The 22,812-nt window shown below is 39.6% G+C and overlaps 1 protein-coding gene across 1 annotated transcript in view; it reads left to right on the top strand.

The window, feature by feature from the left end:
- Nucleotides 1-1,247: 1,247 nt before the first annotated feature.
- CCDC170 (coiled-coil domain containing 170) overlaps nucleotides 1,248-22,812 on the top strand; it is a 61,886-nt gene continuing 40,321 nt past the window's right edge. Inside the window, exon 1 of the mRNA XM_061207190.1 lies at nucleotides 1,248-1,313. Coding sequence (XP_061063173.1) covers nucleotides 1,248-1,313 — 66 coding nt within the window. The remainder of the gene's footprint in view (nucleotides 1,314-22,812) is intronic.

Genomic DNA, 22,812 nt, shown 5'->3' with positions numbered 1-22,812 from the left:
GAATGATAACCAGTTAATTCATTTGTATATCCAACTTTATTTTAACTGTAACGCTTAATTTCTCTTGGTATCTAATTATTCTTTGACCACCTGGCTTTAGAGTGCAGCATGAGGGAAAGCATTCAAAGAACAGGTAGGAGAAAAGAACTTTTTGAACACCAAACAGAGAGCAAGTTTTTCCTTTCATATTTTAAAAAGGTCGTGTGTATCTTTACTCAGTGTTGCCAAATGTAATGGGTAGTGTATTTGAAACAATAGTGAGTGCTTCTTGGTTTGTACTTGAGTTAAGTTGACTCATTACAAAGACTTACTTTTTCTGTGTTCAAGGACAATTAAAAATTTTAATTTAAAAAGGGAGTAACATTTGCTGTACTAGGAATTATTTATGCTAGGTTATTTACCCAAGGTTTCTTTTTTTCTTTGTTTCGCTTCCAATTTTTTTCCTTTGAAATTGGTGCTTTGGTGACTTTGATCTGAGTCAGAGAAGTTCAAAGCATTGCTGAGGCGGACCAGTAACACTGCACTCTCTCTTACTGATACCAGCACCACTATTGATTATGGCTTCTATCCCTACATGTTTACATAGTGCTTGAATTAAATATTGCTAATAAAAGGAAATATGTGAATTTTATTTCTGAGTAACTGAAATAACTTCCTTTTTAAGTTGACTGAATTTACCCTTATGCTGTCCCTCCTGAACCTTCCCTGTTAGCTTTGTACAGAAATGTATTTTTCAGCATTTCCAGGTCATCATCATCTAATCTCAACGTCAGTGCAAAGGGGAACAATATTAAGAACTGACTATAATTATCACATTTTCCTAAGTCCTTTCTACTTAAGGGTGAATTAAATGGGTAGAGTGGAGAATCAAAAAGGAAGGTCTTGGTGTTGAAATTTTGTGAATATTTGGAGTAAGCAAAAATGAGAACTTGGGAGGAAACCTGAACCAGAAAAATTCTGCTTGGTGAATCATACATTGCACGAGTCACCCATGTGGCGAACGTTCTTTGAGTCTTAGGGCACCAAAGATAATGGAAATTCTTTCCTTCAACAGTTAAAAAGTGAGGGCCTAGACTAAAGCAGGCACTGTTTTAGATAAGGTCCCACTACTCATAAAAGTTATATTTTAGTGGGGGAAATAGATAACAAAAGAAAACAAATAGATAAACAAGGTAATTTCAAAGTGTGTTAAATGCTTCGAAAGGCAATGAAGTGGGATAGCAGGATGGAGGTTGACTGGGGTGGGGATGGGGCTGGGGATGGAGTGGATCCGGAGGGCTCTTCAAGGAGAAGACATCTGTGCGGAGTTGTCGGTGATGATGGGAGGGAGTGTTCGCAGAAATAACAAGGGCAACTACAGGCCCTTAGGGGCAATGTGTTTAAAAAGAGAACAGTTTGTAGCATGTCCCTCAGTTTGGGTATGCCTCATGTTTCCTCATCCTTAGATTCAAGTTAATCACTTTTGGCATTTATGGTGATTCTATATGAGACACGTTGTTTACTTCTCAGTGCTTCATGTCAGGAGCCATATGCCAGTTTATCCCGTTATTGATGTTCTGAAAGAGCAAGGAAGGCCGAGAACTGGATTAAACAGACTAAAGATACCTGACAATACATGCCACACATTTATAGTTGCTCTAAGGAACATTATCGAGATAACTGGTGAATAATACGGTATCATAGTTAATTTCTTGAATCTGACAGCTGTATGCAAAGGAATGTCCTTGTTCTTAGGAGATACATGCTGAAGTATTTAGGGGTTAAAGGCTATGATGTCTGCAAAGTACTCACAAATGATTCGGCTATCATGATTGTAATGTACAGAGAGAAAGGAATAAGTCAAATGTGACAAAATGTTCTCACAGCTGATGAATCTAAGGGAAGCATATACTTGATTATTCTTGTAACTTTCCTGTAAGACTGAAATAAAACTTTAAAGAAAGTACGTGCCTGTAATAAATCGGGATACTAAGTAGAAGAGGCTGTTTCTAACTATCGAGCTCACAGTATAGTTAAGTAAATAATAAATGGGGTCATAAATAAAAGTTTGAAAAAAGGAAGAAGGCAAGCATGGCTGGAGTGGGTAGAGCTGCAGGGGGTACTGGCAGAGGAGGGCCAGGTGCATCAGAGAAAAGGAGAGCTGCCTGGGAGAGTGGTGGCCCAGCGGGTGTGAGTCAGGAGAGGTCAAGGAGGGTGTCCTTTGTGTGGCAAGTGCCAGAGGGAGGTCAGGTCAGGTAAGGAGTGAAAGTGTCCCCTGGACTTGGTGCTGGGGGCGGTCTTCCCCCAGGAAGTGAAATGTCAGCTGAGCTCTGGGAGGTGAGTAGGAGTTAGCTAGGCAAAGGATCGGGGCTGGGAGTGCTGGATAAGTTTTCTCCACCGCACACGGGGAATGGGAAGAAGCAAAGTCCATTCGGGCAACTGTGGAAGCCACTGGGGCGGGAGTGTGGTTGGGAGAGACCGTGAGGTGGGAAGAGTAGTGGGAGATGAAGCCGGTGAGGTAGGCAGGGGTCAGGTTATGCAGGACTCCATAGGAGTTTGGATTTTGTCCCGAGGCCAAGGGGAAGTCCCTGGAGAATGTCAAGCCTTGGGAATATTGAACGCTTCTACATTTTGAAAAGATCACTCTGGCTATAAATGGAGTAGAGGCTAGGTGAGTGGTGAGGGTGGGGAATAAATCTGACGTCAGGGAGACTGTGTGCCGGCTGCTATGGTAACCGAGGCTTGGATGGTGGACGGGGTTGAGGGTGAGTCGTTATTTAGGGGTGAGAGTCAACAAGACAGATGCATCGGAACTGGGAGGAGGGAGAGATTGTAAAGCACAGGTTTCCAGCTGGAGGAACCGGGTGGATGTTTGGTGCCATTCACCGAGATGGAGGAAGAACAAGTTGGCGGAAAATAGCATGAGCTCAGATTGAGACATGTTGGGTGTGCAGGGTCTGTCTGGTTTCCACGTTATATCCAGAAGGCAGTTAGCTAGGTAGATCCTGAGCCCAAAAGACAGGTTTTGGCTGGGGATCGTCTGATATATGGGGCTCATCACCGTTGAGATGGTTCTTGAAGTTATGAATAAAGGAAGGCCAGAGAAATAAGAGGTTTTCTAGGGAGAGAGTGAGAAGGATTTTTAAATTCACAGTGAAATTTACCATGTGATGGTTGAGGATAAGCAGACCAGGGAAACTGAGAGGAATAAATGAAGGGAACAAATTCTCCCTATTATTATGGGCGCCTCATAAGAAAATCGTTTGCTTGTCAACTCAGTCATCTGTTGAGCAAACGTCTGTTGGCCTAAAAAGAATATTAGCCAGGGAGTCAAGAACCCTGGATCTTGTTGACTCTGAAATGAGTTGATTTTTTTGTCTTGAGCTCATTCCTCACGTTGTCTAGGTCTGGTTTCTGGATGTTTTAAGGTTAATTTCCACCTTAAATTTTCTAGGAAATATTGATAAACTAACCATAACTTCCCAAATAATTTGAGGGGGCTTATAAAGAACTATGTATAAGACAGTAAGTTAGAAGATATGGTGTAAGTCAGCCCCACCATTTGAAAACATTGCTTAACCCTTCTAGGCCTCAGTGTCCTCTTTGTGAAAATGGGATTATTAATAGCTGTTTTGGGCTTTTTGCTCAAGATTCTGGACTTGAGTACACGTGTTTATGTCCTCTGCTTCTCTAAACCCCATTAAAAGAGGAGAAAAAGTAGATAATAGAATCATTCTCGTAGATAATAGAATCATTCTCCAACACTGTTGGGAAGAAGACCAAAATTTTTTAATTTTTTTAACCATTCTAGAAAATACAAAGGCAGTAGTGTCATGATGGTGAATAAATGACATAGGAGGAGATAGCAGTGGAGGTGGAATTGTTCTTCCCAGAGACCTCTGGAAGGTTCCATGCTTGGAATTGCCAGTTAGGGATATGGATTAGGAAGTAGGGAGAACTCGGGGTGATTAATTGATGAACAGAGCGTGGATTGGCTGCCTTCACCCCCAGTGCCCTTCCACTGCCTACACTTTGGATTTACCTGTTCCCACTCCATGCAATTCAACATGCAGTCTGTTGTGGATGGAATGTTTGTGTCCTCCACAGGTTTGCATGTTGAAATCCTAACCCCCAATGTGATAGTATTAGGAGGTGTGGCCTTTGGGAGGTAATTAGGTCTAGATGAGGTCATGAAGGTGGGACCCCCCATGATGGGATTAATGTCCTTATAAGAAGAGGAAAGACTAGAACTCTTTCGGCCATGTGAGGACACAGTGAGAAGGTGGCCATCTGCAAGCCAGGACGAGAGTTCTCAGGAGGATCTGAATTGGCTGGCACCTTGATTTTGGACTTCCCAGCCTCCAGAACTGTGAGGTAATAAATGTGTTGTTGAAGCCACCCATCTGAGGTATTTTGTTACAACAGCGCTAGCTGACTAATAGTCAGCCTTTGCTAAAGTTAGTACAACCACTCGTGCTCAGAACTCACACCACAGAGGCCTTTCAAATAAACATAAAGTGTTATTATGATGGAACATAATGGACATTGTCTTTAATTACACAACTTTCTTCATATGAAGGTTCCTCATAACATTTATCCCTAAAGGCTGAAGTGTATTAAGCTGTACCTTAGCGAAGTCACTTCTCTAGAGAAATAAACTTTCTGCCACTCTAACTTGTAGAACCTGAAGCAGTGATTAATTAACTTGTTTCTGTTACTTTTTTGCTTATGTATCGGTTTTCTTTATGTATTTAGCTGTGATGGATAGCTCTCTTTGGTGAGTGACTGAAGTTCAGTTACTACATATACAATGAGTATAAGGTTTAGAGACGATGTAACTTAGGTGGGCAAAAACTTTGTAACATTTTATAACAACTCAGCTTAGCTCAGAAGACACTATTTCTTCTCTTTAGAAGAAAAATACCATTTTGTCAATTCAAGGAAACTTATTCCAGTTGTTTTCCTCATTCCCTTTCCCCTTAGATGAACTAAGTCTTTGCAGGTGGGAGTGGAGTTGGTTATGAGTTTCTTGGCACTGAAGGTGGGGTGGGGCATTGGGCTGAGCACCATCCTCTGTTCCCTTTGGCCTCGACTTCCCTCGTGGACTTGGACAGCAGTCTCTACTGAGATCCTTAACTTTGCCCTGGCTCTGAAGGTTCAGCCATGCTGTACGCTCTTTATTTCCATCCCAAGTCCCTAAAGTCTGTTGTCTTATCTACGTCTACCTTTTTGCTTTACTTGGGAAAATGGACTTCCTTCCCATTTAGGTCACCACAGAACACTGAGTAGAGTTCCCTGTGCTATACAGTAGGTTCTCATTAGTTATCTATTTTATACATAGTATCAATAATGTATATAGGTTACCACAGTGCGTTAGGTAGAGTTCCCTGGGCTATACAGTATGTTCCCATCAGTTGTCTATCCAAAAGGGAGGGGATATCTGTATGTGTGTGGCTGATTCATTTTGTTGTGCAGTGGAGGCTAACACAACATTGTAAAGCAACCATACTCCAATAAAAATTAATTTAAAAAATAAATTTAAAAAATAGTGTCTCCATGTCAGGGAAACCAGGGTATGGTTTCCCCTCCTTGCCTGAGGAGTGGGTGCTGGTGGGGGGGCTTCCCGGTGGGCACAACATTCAGGAATGTAGAATGTAGAATGTTCATTCTACGCCCAGGAGCTTCCTGCCTGTAGGGCTATAGTGAGAGGCTTCCACTCCAGGGCCACATCCTGGGAAGCAAGGGCATTAGCTGGCGTCTTCGTTAGCGCCCGCAGCCTGCACCACTCGTGTCAGGTGTTAGGTCGCACTAGGGCCGGCAACATCTGAGCACTGGTCGCGTCTCCCTCCGGTTCTCCTTTTCCCATGTGTTGGAGCCACACTTCCCCTGGATTTATTTAGAATTGACAGTTTGAATTTTGAGAATAGCTGCCAAAAACAATGATTATGGTTTTGTCCATATTGGCTGTTAAATGTTCCTTTCTGATGGTAATTAACTAAGTATTTTAAGGCCATTTCTGGTCCCTGGTTTAGAAACCGTACCATTTGGGTAAAGAAGAATGCTTACACTTCTGTTCATAAAGGCAAATGGGCAGGCTGACATTTACTTAAAAGCAAAATCAAAATTTCAGATTTATTCAAGTTTACAAGGCTAGGTTTGTTCAAGACACAGGTGATACAGTTTTGTTTCACATTATTTTGACCTTGAGACAATTTATTTCTTCTCTAGTCTGGCAGTGATATTTGCATGAAGATCTTTGTAACCTTGTGTAACAGCCTGGTAGCAACCTCAAGATCACATTTTTAAAAAAATACAGGGTATAATGGTTACTTTTTTCTTTTTTTTGAAGTATAGTTAAATTACAATGTTGTGTTAGTTTCACGTGTACAGCAAAATAATGGTTACTTCTGTGTGTCAGCCTGGCTAGGCTAAGATATATAGCCAAAAACCAACCTATATTTCACTGTTGAAGGTATTTTTTAGGTGAGATTAAGATTTAGATCAGTAGATTTGAGTAAAGCAGATTAGCCTCCATAATGTGGGTGGGCCTCGCCTAGTCTGTTGAAGGCCTGAGAGAAAAGACTGAGGTCCACAAGGAAGAGAGTATTCTGCCTCCAAAGTGTCTTTGGACTCAAACGGCCACAGCAACTCTTCTCTGGGTTTCCAGCCTGCCAGCTCACTGTGCAGATTTCAGACTTGTCAGCCCCTACAATCATGTGAGCCAATTCCTTAAAATAAATCTATCTATCTATCTATCTATCTATCTATCTATCTATCTACATTCTATTGGCTCTGTTTCTCTGGAGAACCCCAATTAATACACAGGGCACGTCGCTGAGTCCTTCCATGCTTGAGGAGGTTGTGAGAACCAATGGGTTTGTAGTCCATCACAAAGGACAGTGCAGCAAGGCCCACAGGTGCTCAGCACACAAACACAAAAGCTAATAATCAACAGCAGAAAACTGGGGAGAGTTTGTCATATCTACTGCCTGATTTTCTTAGAGAGACAAGACCCATCTATCCATCAGTGTCACTGGGGACCACCATATTTTAAGGGACCCCTGAGAATGTTTTAATTTCTTTTAAAATCAGGAGAGAGAGAGAAAAAAATAACTTTTAAGTTTAAAAAATATTTTAATATGTAATATTTTGATATGTTCATCTTTATACCAGTTAGTTATAAAATATAATTTTTAATATCTTTATGGAGGAAAGAGACCGTGAAGGTAAAAGTGCATAGGACCCACAAAATTTATAATGTGGCCCTGTAGGGAGATGAAACTGTGTGTAGAAACATTGTATAGAAAGCATTGTTGAGCAACAGAAGAGATGATACTAGGACATAGATAATAGAACATATTTTTTCCCAGTTTTATTGATATGATTGACATACAGCACTGTGGAAGTTTAGGGTTTACAGCATAATGACTTGACTTAAATATATTGTGAAGTAATTACCACAATAAATTTAGTTAACTTAAATTTAATACCCATCATCTCATATAGATACAAAAAAAGAAAATGTTTTTTTCCTTGTGATGAGAACTTTCAAATATATTTAGGACTTTCAAATATATCGTACAACTGTGTTAACTATAGTCATTATGTTGTACATTACACCCCCAGCATTTATTTATCTTATAACTGGAAGTTTGTACCTTTTGACTATCTTCTTCCAATGCCCCCACCCCTGACAGCCCCCCGCCTCTGGTAACTGTAAATTAATTAACTTGCCTGTGACTTTCTTAACTAAGAAGTTATCTTGGTAACATAACTTGGTAACAGATTAAAAAAAAATTCAAAGGACTTTATATTAAGTGAAAATATAAGCTTCTAAATTGACTAGACCCGACCTGTACAACATTCAGGAACTTGTAGAAAGCAAAAGGAATCTACTTATTTATTTGTTAATCAATTATTTATTTATTTATTTTGGCTGCGCTGGGTCTTGGTTGCGGCACGTGGGATCCTCCAGTTGTGGCATGTGAACTCTTAGTTGCGGCATGCATGCGGGATCTAGTTCCCTGACCAGGGATCGAACCCGGGCCCCCTGCATTGGGAGCACGGCGTCTTACCCACTGGACCACCAGGGAAGTCCCAAGAATCGTTTTTTAAAATTAATTTTTATTGGAGTATAGTTGATTTACACTGTTGTGTTGGTTTCTGCTGTACAGCAAAGTGAGTCACTTATACGTATATCCACTCTTTTTAAGATTCTTTTTCCAAATAGGTCATTACAGAGTATTGAGTAGGGTTCCCTGTGCCATACAGTAGGTTCTTATTAGTTATCTATTTTCTATATAGTAGTGTATATATGTCAATCTCAATCTCCCAATTTATCCCTCCCCCCAGGAATCTTCCAAAAAGTGGTTGGAAAGAGATTTATGAATTTATTACAGTTAAATTTTGTGAACTTAAAATTAGTTATGGAAATGCACCTCATTACTACAGCATTACTAATGCACCTCATTACTACAGCACCGACTTGCCTTGCAGACAGCGGTATTGAATGAAGGTCAGAAAAGAATTCAATTTAGGGAGAAATGATTGTATATCTATATATGATGATAACATAGTGATTAACAATATGGGCTTTGAAGTCAGATAGGCTTTGGTTTGAATTCTGGCTGTGCCATTTCACTCACTCCTTCATTCACTCTGTGATCTTTACTGATACCCAGTCACTGGGGACACAGTGGTGAACAGAACAGGCATTTTCCTGCCTCTGTGGACCTCATAGTCTAGTGGAGGACATAGATATTAAGTAAATAATCATACAAATAAATAATAGTTAATTTGGTGATAACACGAAGGATAAGTATTAGGTGACATGAGAGTGAATAACACAGGAAACTAACTTAGATTGAGGCTCAGGGAACATTGATTTAAAGACTGAAAACAGGTCACAGTGGCTAGGTAGAGTGAGCCAGAGTAAGAGGTTAGAGTTGAGGGTAGAAAGGAGAGGAGAGGGAAGGAGACGGGGGAAGGAGGAAAGGGAAGGGGGGAGGAGGGGAGGGGAAAGAGGAGCCAGAAAACACAGCTGTGGGATTCAGATCAAATGCCTTATCATCTTGGAACCTAAATTTCTTTTTTATGCAATGTGGATAGTTGTAACAGCTTCACATGGTTGCACTTGGGATTAAATGACATTGTATTTGAATCATGCTTAATACAGAGCTAGCATGATTACTATTTACTACCTGGTGTCTATAAATAATAACACCCATGGAGTTTACATTCTGGTGAGGTAATCATAACCACCTCAAGAATGGAAATAAGCAAAGAGAGGCTAATAGCTGTTTGAAGAGCTTCCACATTTATGCTCATTTTAGAAATGATTTTTTGTATTACAGTCACAACTGAAGAAAAAAGGCAAGACAAAACATCTTAATGTTTTCTGATTAATAAGTGAATGTAAGTGACGTATCAGCAAGGTTACAAACTAAAGATACTGAGAGTGTGGATTAATATAATTTCCCCTCATGTCCATGTAGCATGTAAAACCTTGAGATTAAGAATAGCTGTTACACAGGGAGTGACAATAAGCTTCTAAAGACAGGATGAGTTAAAGAAACAATTGCAATTTTATTAGCCAAGATATTTTCATAACAAGATACAGAAAAATTACAAATTAGATAGGAAGAGACCTTCACCCTAACAAGGACTGAGTTATAATTTTGGTTCCTTCAAGGTAAGTATTTTTTCAGTCTTTTAAATTTTTATTCTTATCTAGCAAGATGTGGATGAATAAATAATTCATGGCCTTTCCTCCCCAATGCATCTTGGTCAACTATCTCCTCTCCCTCCCATCTTCTTCTGAAGCTCATATCTCTGTTCTAGGTTGATCTCTCGCCAGGGCTAATTTTAAAAATATGTGGCTTGTTACTTTCTATTTTTACAAGAGGTGAGTGAAACTCCATCTATACTTGTTCCAACAGGACCACTGTTTAGCAGTAGTAAAGTGTTATTGAAATTAAATAAATAAGTTCAGCCAGGTATTTTTATCTTTTATATGCTAATCCTAGAGATGTGAACAGAGAGGAAGAAGCCTTTCCATTCTGTTTGTCCATCTGTCCATCCATGCATCCATCCATCATCCATCCATTCACTCATTTACTCATCAAACAGCAAATGTATATCCACTCAGCAGACATTTATAGAGGTGTCCATCATGTGCTAGGAAATGTGCTTGGTGCTAGGGATACAAATATAACTGATTTCTAGATTCTTCCCTCAAACCCACAACCTTGCAGCTGAATCATTTATTCATTTATTAATATTCAACATGTCTTTCATTAGTGTACCAGGCAGTGTAGACACTGGAGATACAGTGCTAAAAAACAGACACAGGGCCTGCCCTCATGGAGCTTATGTCCTAGTGGTAGACATAAATACTAGTGTAGAAGATAAGGGCTGTGCTCCTCAGAGTGGGCTTGTGTCTACAGGAGGTGTGCAAAATGATTTATGAGAGGTTCAGGAAGAAAATATTTGCATTATTATTTTAATCTCATCTTAATTTGTATTTTTGTGTATATTTGGTAATATGCCTAATATGACAGTAGTATATTTTTACATAAATCAATATTCAAATTTATTCTACAAATTGATACTGATAGGTTGCATAAGCAAAAACATTTGTAGACCCCCTGGTCAAAGCATGGATTTAGGTCAGGTAGGCTGTGGGTTTGTTGTCAGGTTCTGTCACTCACTATCTGTTGGGCAAGCCTGGGAGAGGAGGAGAATTCTCTTCTGTAAGAATTATAAGGATTGAATGTAATCGTGTTAGTACAGTGCTTATGTTGTGCTTATGTAGCTCAAATCCTCAAAAAATGATAACTCATGTTACTGTGTTATTATTCATTTGATAAATATTAAAAGGCAGACATATTTAAAGTGATAGAGAGATATTGGGAAGGGATTGAGTAAGCAGTGACCCTTAGTGTCATGAAACTATTATAATAAATTATCATCGGTAGGAATGTAAATTAGTGCTACTTATGTGTTGATATATGTATGAAAATCCTTAAAATTTTTATTCACTTTGACCCAGCTGTTTCCCTTCCAGGAATTTATCTTAAGGAAACAATCAGAAATTCTAACAGATATGTAATAGTGACAGATAGGAAAAAGAACTAAATGTCTATCAATAGAATAGTGAGATTAAATTACAGCTTTATGATGGAATGCTGTGCATCTCTTAACATTTTAAAAGAATACTTGGGAAAATATTAATGTTTAGCGAAGAAGATAGGATACCAAATTATTGTTATAGTGTAACCCCCATTGTGTTTTTAAAAAAGCACACAATATATATGTGTAAGAAAAGTACTATAAAGAAATGCATGAAAATATATCAGTATTGTCTCTGGTAAGAATGTGGGTGACATTTATCTTTTTTCATTGATTAGACAATCAGAGAATTATTAACCAAAATAAATAAAACAAGCTGAGGATGAGGGGTAAATTGGGTAAAGAATCTAAAAAAAATGGTACAGATGAACCTATCTACAAAACAGAAATAGAGTCACAGAAATAGAAAACAAACTTACGGTTACTAAGCAGGTAAGGAGTGGGGAAGGATAAATTGGGAGACCGGGATTGACACATACAAACTAATATATATAAAATATTGATAGATAACTAATAAGAACCTACTGTGTAGCACAGGAAACTCTATTCAATATTCTGTAATGACCTATATGGGAATAGAATCTAAAAAAGAGTGAATATATATATATGTATAACTGATTCACTTTGCTGTACAACAGAAACTAACACAACATTGTAAATCAGCTGTACTCCAATAAAAATTAAAAAAAAAAAAAAAAAGAATTCTGCCTGGGTATCCTAGGAGAGTTTCACAGAGAAGCCAATTCTGACTCTTGAATTGAGTCCAGGCGTTTGTCAAGTGGAGGAAGAGCCTGGGAAGGAGGTAGAAGGACCTCAAGCGTGGAACAGTGGTGAAAGATACATGGCATGTTTAGACAAATCTCATTTTTTCCATGTGACTGAAGGTTAGGCTAGATATTGACATTGGGACAGAAACACTGATAACAGGCCTTTGGTGATTGAGAGGAGATTTGTACAACTTAAGGAGATTATCCCTTACCTTGTCTAAGATGGGCAGCTTTGGTAGGTAGGGAGGGACTTGACCAGGTGTGCATTTCATCCCGTCTACTCTGCAGCAGTGGGAAGGTTCGATCAGCACAAAAGGAGATGCGAGGAAGGGAGGAGAGTGAGGCGGCTGTGGCGTCCGTCTACATTTATTTTTGGATGCAGTTTTGGCAGAGCCATTTTCAATCCTAATGTTGAAATGCCTTAAAATTATTACATCAGCTTAGCACATATGACATTTGAGAGCTTGGTAAGTTGGAGTTAGGTATATGAAGCCTCTGTTCTCACCTAGCAGGACATATTTTACTGGTCTCAGCAGGAGGCTGGAGCCAGATGATGAGTCTTAATACAAGAGGTCTCAGGACTGTGTTTCTGATATTAACTAAGCTGATGTTGTCCAATGACATTCAGAGGATTGACTGAAGAAGCTGCATTCATTCATTCTCTGCTCTACTTCAAAATTATCCCTGAAAAACCAAAACCCGAGAGAGATTCCTATTTGGACGCCATTGTTTTGACCCTGCTATAGAAGTGCTTTTACTGAACAAAGGCTTGACATTATGCCATTGGATTGTTCTGCGGGTTTTGAAATTGGTTGTGATTTCCTGTAGTGAACAGGTGTCCTGTTAACCGAGCAACTTGTTTGCTTTACCTCATGGTTCCAGTAGATCGTGTGACTCACGTTGATCTGTTTGGAAGAGCCAAGTCACACTGGTCCACCCCTAACAAGTGCATGGCACCAACAGCACACACAGGACACTCGCCTCCTCTTATTCGTTCCCTCTTTCAATCTTTCTTTCCTGCCATTTGCTTCATTCCTTTTTTGTTTTTCTTGTTTTGACATTGGATAAGAAATAAACTTGAAACTTTGCATGGAAGTTAAAGTCATTCTCTAAGATCTTGACCTCTGGTAAGCTGTGACGATTACAGGAAACACTAGTGGGGTGGGGGCTAGCCTTTCGTTTATGATCCTGCCATGATATAGAAGAAGCTATTCAGTGACTGGGAAGTATGTTCCAGAACACCCACAGAGTCAAAGGCAAGACAACTTTTCTCTTGTCAGGGCTTATGGTTATGTGATACATCCATGGTGTCTGGATACTAATGCTACTGGAGACGGACAGGCTGCGATGGGTCATAGTGGGAGAATCTGTGTGTTTCCTAAACTAGCCCATCATCGCTGGGGCTCGGTGTGCAGTAGAAATCAGCCAGCTCCAGAGACTGATGGAACTTGGTATAGCAGATGAGAACAGGATGAGATTGTGGAGTGAATCAAATGGGAGGACTAAGATATTAATAAAAAGAGCATCTATCCATCCATCCATCCATTCACTTATTCTACGAATAATTATTGAACATTTACATTGTGAGGTACTGGTTAGGTGCTAGGTATGACTCCGTGAACATCACAGTCTTTTGAGGGAGGGAGACATTAAATACTTAATTACACATATAATGTATTCCTTACCATTGTGTAAGTGCTGTGAAGGAGAAGCATAGGCTGTATGAGAGAATAACTGGAAGATAGTGGTGTGGTCAGGTGGGAATTTTGATTGGTCAGGTCTTTCAGAAAATTAAGCAGAGGGAAAAATGGAGTGTGAAGACTTTGAAATTGCAAATATGAGAAGAGTGAGAGGATTACTTCTTTTTTTTTTTTGGCTGCATCGGGTCTTAGTTGCGGCACGTGGGATCTTTCATTGCGGCGCACAGGCTTCTCTCTAGTTGTGGCACATGGGCTCCAGAGTGCATGGGCTCAGTAGCTGTGGCGCGCGGGCTTAGTTGCCCCGTGGCATATGGGATCTTAGTTCCCCGACCAGGGATCGAACCCGCGTCCCCTGCATTGGAAGGCGAATTCTTAACCACTGGACCACCAGGGAAGTCCCTAGAGTATTACTATTCAGGTGAATACACTGTCCATTAGTTGATTTTCTTGTGGCCTCTGACCCCTCCTTTGATCTTCCCCAGCTGCCTCCTGCTGAGCTCTTTATTAGGGATGATGTGATGCAGGTCCTGGGGAGGAGAGAGGGTGAGATTAGCCCTTTAGAAAGGAAGGGCTTCCTAAACAGGAGTCTGCCCACTCTAGTCTGTCCTCTAGAGTGTGCTGAGGACACCCTTGTCCTCTTCATGATTAGTAACGAGAGTTGCTAAGCACTGCGGTTCAGGATTTGAAATCTGCCTTTAACCCGTTTTATTCTGGACACAAAAGAGAAAAATTAATTCTGAAAACTTACTTGTGGATCTTGCCTTGTCATCTTGCTTTGTCACCTTGCAAGAATTCTTCTGAGGAGGTTAAAAATTATTTGGTTTCTTTCTAATGTGAAACCTGGAGAGATTACATATGCTAACGTTCCGCAATCTTCTCATTGTTTACAAAATTCGTCTCTCAGGAGACTGTCGCTGTCAGGAGTGTGTATGCTGGAAGTCATGGCCTCCTTTGAACAGAAGAAATATTATCAAAATGATGAAGCAGCATCATTTTTGTTGAGTTTTCTTTGGGCAGAGCTAAGAGTTACCTTGGAAGAGGAAGCAGGGATTTAGTGCAACACAGATGTTATTTAGGTTGTTTTCTCTCTCTGGCTTGTCCTTTGTTAATTGGAGATCTTTTTAGAGTTAATAAAAACATTAAGAATCATTGAATTCTTGTTTTAATCCTTGAAGATACTGTTTTGGCTATAATATTGTATTATTCCATTCATTTTTGTGGTGAACTTCCTGTCCGAAATGTAGTCAAAACCTTCTTGCTGCCCAAAAAATACATTCCAAGTATTGCTGGAAATTCAATGATTCTTCTTTTTACCTCTGCCGCCTTGTGCACGCTGAGGTTCAAGTTCAGGGTTTCCTGCTGCCTCTGCAGCCAGTAAAGAATTCACATGGTATTCAGTTTCTTAAGTCTGAAGATTAGGATGTGAAAGCTGAGAACATAGTAAATTGGCCTCTTTAAACATGCTTTCAGTTGTCTTTCACTTAATTAAGAAATGGATTTTAATATTACAATTATATCCACTTTTCCTTTAAAAATGAGAACATTACATATAAACTATAGTTCCTTTTGTCAATCACCTCTAATCCTGATCCCCTTCCCCTATTCTCCAGAGGTAATTATTAAATACGTTTGGTGAGTATCCTCCAGACCATTAAAAAAATACTTTCTGCATTCATACTTAAGCCTATAGAAAATATGTTATTTTGTTTAACATGTATTTTAAAAACATGAACGGTATCATACTATTAGTTTTGTTCTCTGATTTACTTTATTTGAAAAACAGTATGTTTTTGAGATCTATCTGTGCTGCTCTAAATAGGTTTAGTTCTGTTCTTTTAACTGCTTTCTAGTTTCCCATCTTATGGATGTACTATTGTTGACCAATTCCTGTATTGATGGACCCTGCGAACCACGAACATTCATGTAGAATTACAAGTAGAATTGTGGGTCACGGGGTATACGCCGAAGTGTCTCCTGCAGTGGCAGGGACATTTTATATGCCCATTCATTAATCCTACTTTAAACTTAATTTTAAAATTATATAGCACAGAAAAGCAATCACTGCTTCCAGATCTACTACCAGTTGTTTGCTATTTGGCAAAAGAATTTCCTTTTTAGTCCTTAATAGCTTCATTTTTGGATGAGAGGATAAGAACAGTCCCTGGGGGATAAGAATAGTCATAGGGGACTTCCCTGGTGGCTCAGTCGTTAAGAATCCACCTGCTAATGCAGGGGACACGGGTTCGAGCCCTGGTCCGGGAAGATCCCACATGCCGCGGAGCAACTAAGCCCATGCACCACAGCTACTGAGCCTGCGCTCTAAAGCCTGCGAGCTACAACTACTGAAGCCCTCTGCCACAACAACTGAGCCCACGTGCCACAACTACTGAAGCCCGTGTGCTGCAACTACTGAAGCCTGCGCGCCTAGAGCCTGTGCTCCGCAACGAGAGAAGCCACCGCAATAAGAAGCCCGCGCACCGCAACGAAGAGTAGCCCCTGCTCAAAGCAACTAGAGGAAGCCCGCGCGCAGCAACGAAGACCCAATGCAGCCATAAATAAATAAAAAAAAAAAAAAAAAAAAAAAAGAATAGTCATAGGGCTGTTGTGAAGATTGAATGGAAATAGTTCCCCCCCCCGCCCCCCCCAAAAAGAAATAGTTCCTGGTTCAGTGAATATTAGTTATGATCATATATATATGTATATATATGAGATACATATCTAATATATAAGTATATATAAGATACATATTTGATATATATTGGAGTTATATCAGGATTAGTACTTGAAGCAAACCCTCAAAAGGTTTGGCATCTAAGTTTTTCTAACTGCAGCCCTTCCCCATCTGAAAAGATGACTCAGTTTCTTTTAGTAGAGCCATAGTATTAAGAACATTTTGGAATACTGCATTCTTTGCAATAAAGATATAGAGTTAGAAGGGTTTTTAAGTGACACCAAGAAAAAAGGGATTAGAGAACAATGGAAAAATAATAGATCAGCTTCTTCACAAAACTTGATTTAATGCAGAAATGTCTTCCTCCAAAATTTGTCCCACAACTGCTAAAATGTAGACCCTCAGATTTATTTCCTGAATTCCACACCCATCACACTGTCCCCTGCAGGCACTAGTAAACCCCGGAAACCAAATGCAGATATAAGAAGGAAAAGCAGGAGGGCCAGGAAAATCCTTCAAAGTCTGGAGAAGAACTGATGAGTATTCAAAATTGGCATTGGTTGGAGAAATACAATTTGTAAGAATTTATGCACTGTAAATTAGGGAAGAAACTACTTGGGGGGAAGAAGTTGGAGAGTAGGGGAGAGAGTCTTAGAAGGGATTGCTCACTGGGGCAACACTGGAGGCTTAAAGAGGGATGGGGAGAGAGAGGGAAAGTGATAGAGAGAGAGACTAAAGGAAGCATTCCACAGTGCAAGTGCCTTGGTGACAGAGTCGTGCTCTGCGGTATGGAATAATGCTGGAACAAAGGGGAGGTTGGTTATGGGATAGAAAGATAGGAATGGATTTAGGTGCTTTTGTGTGTCAGAGGTAGGCAGTGATTTTCCTCTCATTTTCTTTTCTTTTCTTTTTATTTTTTGTTCATGGGAAAATAAGACAACTAAATACCATAGAAGCAAGACTGGCCCAAGACATTGTCCCCAGGTCAGATAATTGGACACATTGTGTACTAAATTATGAATAAGCTGATCTCTTCTTTCTGCCTTTGCGCTTTGAAACTATCCTTTATTCTGAAAAGCCTATGAGCCACCCTGTGAGGCAATTTCAATCATTATCGTAATATCAGTAGCCGAATCAAATCATAGGTAGTTGGCTTTCTAAAATTAATGTAAAATTGCTTCATGGGTTGGCTGAGAGAGACCTAATAACTTGGAGTGTCCTCATGTGAGGACAAATGGATGAGTTTTTAATCTTGCCATTTTGAATAGGGTAAAATTAGTTTCTTTAAAGTGAAGATTGCTTAATATTTATAGAAAAAGTTGAAGAATTTTCCAAAAATCTTATTAACTTTAGGGGGCTTAATTAAAAGAGCAAACCCCTGAGATGTCTGCTCTCACATGCATTCAAATTCCTATGCTACTGGGATTGTTTCTTTGTCCTTGTGTTCTCCATAAAGGCACCACATGGCAGGTTTTGTGATTTTTGTCTATTCTTGTCCTTATTCCTTTTGTTTTTATTTAAGGGGGGATGTTTACTCTGATTATAAAATTAATGTACAGTCACTATAAAGGATTTGGAAAATATAAAAACATATAATAAAGAAGAAAATAAAAGGTAGTCCTATAACTAAAAGATAACTGCAGTAACATTTCTTCCCAGTATTTTTCTTTTCTTTAAATTATATTTAATTATACAAGTAATGCATAAATATATCCTTCTCGAAAAAAACAAAGCCTTTCCCCTCCCAGCTCCAATACTATTGTCGGCCCCAGAGGTGAGGACTGTTATTAAGGTGATGTGTGTCCTTTCAGACCTTTTTCTCTTTTTCTTCTCTAAATATATTTATAGAAAAGACATAGTGCTTTCCCTCCCTATGTGTTTTATGAAAAAAGGTATCAAACTGTGGATCTATACTTTCTTACTTTGTTCAGTGGTATATCTTGGAGATATTCTTATGCCCAAACATACAGCACGATCTCCTACTGCTTGTTGCCTAGTATTCATAGTTTGGGAGTGCCTCTTTTAGTAATTGCCTTGTTGATGGGAATTTATATTGTTTCACACACCCCCTCTTTTTTGCTGTTACAGCGTTATGCACATATGTGACTATTTTTCAAGGAGAGATAATTGAGAGGTAGAGCTGCCGGGTCATAGTATTTACATTTAAATTTTTAATAGATATAGTGTAATTGGAAGGGTATCCAAAGGGCTTAACCAACTTTATTTACATATAAGACACCCAAGACAAAGTGATACCGAAAGGTTGACAATAAAAAGCTGGAACAAAGGTATATGTAGTCAGATGCAAACAAAAAGAAATCAGGAGTCATGATCTCAAAATTGGAAAAAGTTGAATTATGAGCAAAAAGGGTCAGACAAATAATGGCACATTATCGTGCTACGTGGTACAATTCACAACGAATATATGAAATTTCTGAATCTTTGCACCAAGTCAAGCAGTACCAGTATTCATTCAGCAAGAATACAAGTGCTACAAGGTGATAGAGAATTATAGTAGTAATAGGAGGCTCTAACTCACCTCTCTCGAGCCATGATAGAGTAAAAGGATAGAAATTAGACAAGACTAGAAATGCCTAATTAAAATGATGAATAAAGTAGAACTAATTGATATGTATTGAATTTCAAGCTCAGAAGGTAGAGAATATACCTTCCTTTTAAATACCCATTGGATGTTCATAAAATTGAATATTCACAAAAACCTTGATAAATTCCCTGAAGTAGAAATAATATAGAAAAGGATGATGGTGAAAATGTGTAATGGCTGGTATAAGAAGGACAACCTTCCAGTCTGAATGGACCCAGTTCTGAATGGACAGTGGTCCACCCCACTGGTGTACACCTGTGAATGTCAGCCTGGAATACAGACGGGTTGTCTGAGCACAATGCAATAAAACAGACATCGTAACAAATTCTGAGAACAGAGAGCCACAAAAACAACTAAGCCCTTAAAACAACTCAGGTCAAAGAAGAAAGCCAAGCCAAATATGAAGAACACTACATAAGGATCTATGGGACAGCCAAGGAAGGGCTAAGAGGAAAAGTGTAGGCATAAATAAATAAATTCATGTATTCTTCTTTCAGTTTTCATATTGTTTTTCCTTATCCTTGTAATCCTCTCATGCTACCGCTGTGCATTTCTTCTCATTTCAAGCTACCTCAGAGTGTCTTGAAGGAATGGATTTCTCTGGTATACTCCATACGGCAACTCTGTTTTTAGTTTTCTTTTTTTGAAGGAACCTTGATACTACTGAGTATTTTCCATAGTGACTGTACCAATTTACATTCCCATCAACAGGTAGGAGGGTTCCCTTTTCTCCACACCCTCTCCAGCATTTGTTATTTGTAGGCTTTTTGATGATGGCCATTCTGACCGATGTGAAGTGGTACCTCATTGTAGTTTTGATTTGCATTTCTCTAATAATTAGCAATGTGGAGCATCTTTCCATGTGCCTATTGGCCATCTGTATGTCTTCTTTGGAGAAATGTCTGTTTAGGTCTTCTGCCCATTTTTTGATTGGGTTGTTTATTTTTTTGTCATTGAGTTGTAGGAGCTGTTTGTATATTTTGGAAATTAAGCCCTTGTCGGTCACTTTGCAAATATTTTCTCCCAGTCCATAGGTTGTCTTTCATTTTGTTTATGGTTTCCTTTGCTGTGTAAAAGCTTATAAGTTTAGGTCCCATTTGTTTATTTTTGCTTAAGAAAACATTGGTATAGCAACAGAAAAAAAAAAAAAAAGAAAACATTGGTATGATTTATGTCAGTGTGGTATACTCCAGAGCCCAGCTCAACACAGAGGTGTCTCTGGGGCTCAGTCAGAGTTCTTTGGAGAAGCAGAACCAGTAAGATGTATATGTATGTATATGTGTGTGTGTGTGTATATATATATATATATGACAAGGAATTGGCTTGAGTAATAATGGAGGCTGAGAAGTCCCAAGATCTGCAGTAGGCCAGCTGGAGGCCCAAGAGAGCTGAAGGTGTAAATTCCAGTCTGAGTCTGAATCCAAAGGCAGGGGGAGATTGATGTCCCAGCTCAAAAACATGCAGAGAGAACAGATTCTCCCTTACTCAGGCTTTTTGTTCTATACAGGCCTTCAGTGGATTGGATGAGGCCCACCCACGTTGGAGAGGGCAATCTGCTTTATTCAGTCTGCTGATTCAGATGTTAATCTCATCCAGAAAATCCTCATAGATGCAACCAGAATAATGTTTAAACCAAATATCTGGACACCCTGTGGCCCAGTCAAGTTGTCACATAAAATTAACCATCACGGCTACATATGTGACATGTGAGAATTCCTGAACAAATGGAAAAAAGATGATTTTATTTGGAAAACTCAACATTTAAGAGATATTAATTCTCTTTAAGTTTATTTATAAAGTTAACATGCTCCCAATAAAAATACCAACAGGATTTTTTGGAATTTGATGAGCTGATTCTAAATTTCATATGGTAAAATGAACACGTAAGAATAGCCAAGGAGGAATATTTTTAAAAAGAAGCCCTATCAGGTACTAAAATATATCAATGGGCTCAGGGCTGCCTTTCGAGCCCTGCTGCCAGTGTTCTTCACCTGCTCTGACCCCTCAGCCTCACTGCCTTCTCTCTGATCCTTGATCACACAGGGCATACTCCTGCCACAGGACCTTTGCTCGGACTTTTGGCTGTTTGAAAGATGTGGGTTGCTCCTGTTTCAGTACCTCTTGCCTATTTAATTTCTATTTAATCATCACTTCTTTAGGGAAATCTTTCCTTCCACCTCCCTAATTTTAAGTCACTTTCCTTTGTTGTCTGTTTCTTTCTTTGCTTGAATTTATTTCAGTTTGTAATTACACAATCACCAGTGTGGTTGTTTGATAAATGCTCTTTTTCTTATTAGACTGTAAGCTCAGTGCCTGACCCAGAATAGGCTTTTCGTAAACATTTGCTGATGAATAATCTCGAGTCTGCTGGACTTTGAAAGGTGATTTAGACCCTAGCAACTGTCCTCTAAACTCAGTAATCAAGAGTCCTCCTCATGTAGGCCCTGCTCCAGTGTCAAAGGTAATAATATCTTAATATGTAGTTTCTTTCACCCATGAGCATGTGAAGATGCTAATGCTTTTGGTGGTGTCCTGCATTACACTGTGACCTCCTCAAATAAAGGCCCACTTCTGAACTGTCTCAGGGGCTCTTAATATTATATCCAATGGACACAATAGTTTTTCATAAGAAAGAGATATAAAATTATAGTATGACTATGTCATGTCCTAAAAAATCATGTTAATCAATGAAAGAAATAATCATAGCCATTAAGAAACTTATTTCCCTAAGGAATTTTAGAAAATAGTCCATACATACTGTAGCTCAAACCTCTTGTGGGTGACCTAGGTCCTCACATGGCTTATTTTGGAAAATATTGCTGGAGTGGTTAGGGTGGAAAAGTTCCTTCTGAATGCTGGGTGAGGCTGAACAGGATGTGGTTCTCTTAACAGATGCAGTTAATTGTTTTATGCTTTCTCCCCAGGAGTACATGCCTACCATCTTCTTGGATATGTTGTAATTGACAAACACTGGCTGTCAGTAAATGCGCTGAAGGTTTTGTTTAGCATTTTGTGGATTGAAACACACTAGTCATGACAACGCTTGTTGTGAAGTTCAGGGCTTTAAGATGACTTTTGCATTCATGAGTATTTCCAAACAGTAGTCTTTGGCAGTTCAGTAGCCGGGCAGAGGCATAAACAGGTTTTACTGGTGTGTCCCCGAGGACACTAGATATTCCAGGGAAACCCTCCTTTATGTGACCTCTTTCATATTCCTTCAAAAATGAATGGCTTTCTTGTATGTCTTTCACAAAGACCCCAGGCCCTGGAAACTTCATAGAGGTGGGTGTCTGTCCAAACTCTGGAATAATTCTTTCAGAAAGCAGATGTTATGGCATGAATAGGACAGAAGCAGAACCAGAGGTTACATACTGACCCACAGCCCAAACCCATCAAATCTGCTCTGCAGATGTGTTTATTGGGATCATATGGTGTTTTGTTTTTTTTTTTTAAATTTAAATTAGTTACCCAGAGGCAAAAACTGGGAATTTTTACTTCAAAAAGCCCAAATATAGGACTTGTCTTGAAAAATTAGAGCAATGAGGCCATGCTGGGATCCATATTTCTGCATTGGCAGCCATCAGTGGAGCTGAGAGCTGTTCCCTTCTGGATGGAGAAGGACTCCAGGCACGACCACTATCTCTGGCCTTAGGCATTCATCTGAGTAACCTTCAAAACCCCAAGATAGGGCTTTCCTGGTGGCGCAGTGGTTAAGAATCTGCCTGCCAATGCAGGGGACACAGGTTTGAGCCCTGGTCCGGGAAGATCCCACATGCTGTGGAGCAACTAAGCCCGTGCGCCACAACTACTGAGCCTGAGCTCTAGAGCCCTTGAGCCACAACTACTGAAGCCTGTGCTCTGCAATAAGAGAAGCCACCGCAATGAGAAGCCCACTCACCACAACCAAGAGTAGCCCTCACTCTCCGCAACTAGAGAAAGCCCGTGCGTAGCAACGAAGAC

The sequence above is a fragment of the Eubalaena glacialis genome, chromosome 12 (genome assembly GCF_028564815.1).
Source record: "Eubalaena glacialis isolate mEubGla1 chromosome 12, mEubGla1.1.hap2.+ XY, whole genome shotgun sequence".
NCBI classification, from domain to species: Eukaryota; Metazoa; Chordata; class Mammalia; order Artiodactyla; family Balaenidae; genus Eubalaena; species Eubalaena glacialis.
Note: the sequence above shows the minus strand (reverse complement) of the source record. Positions and strands in the feature narration are given on the sequence as shown.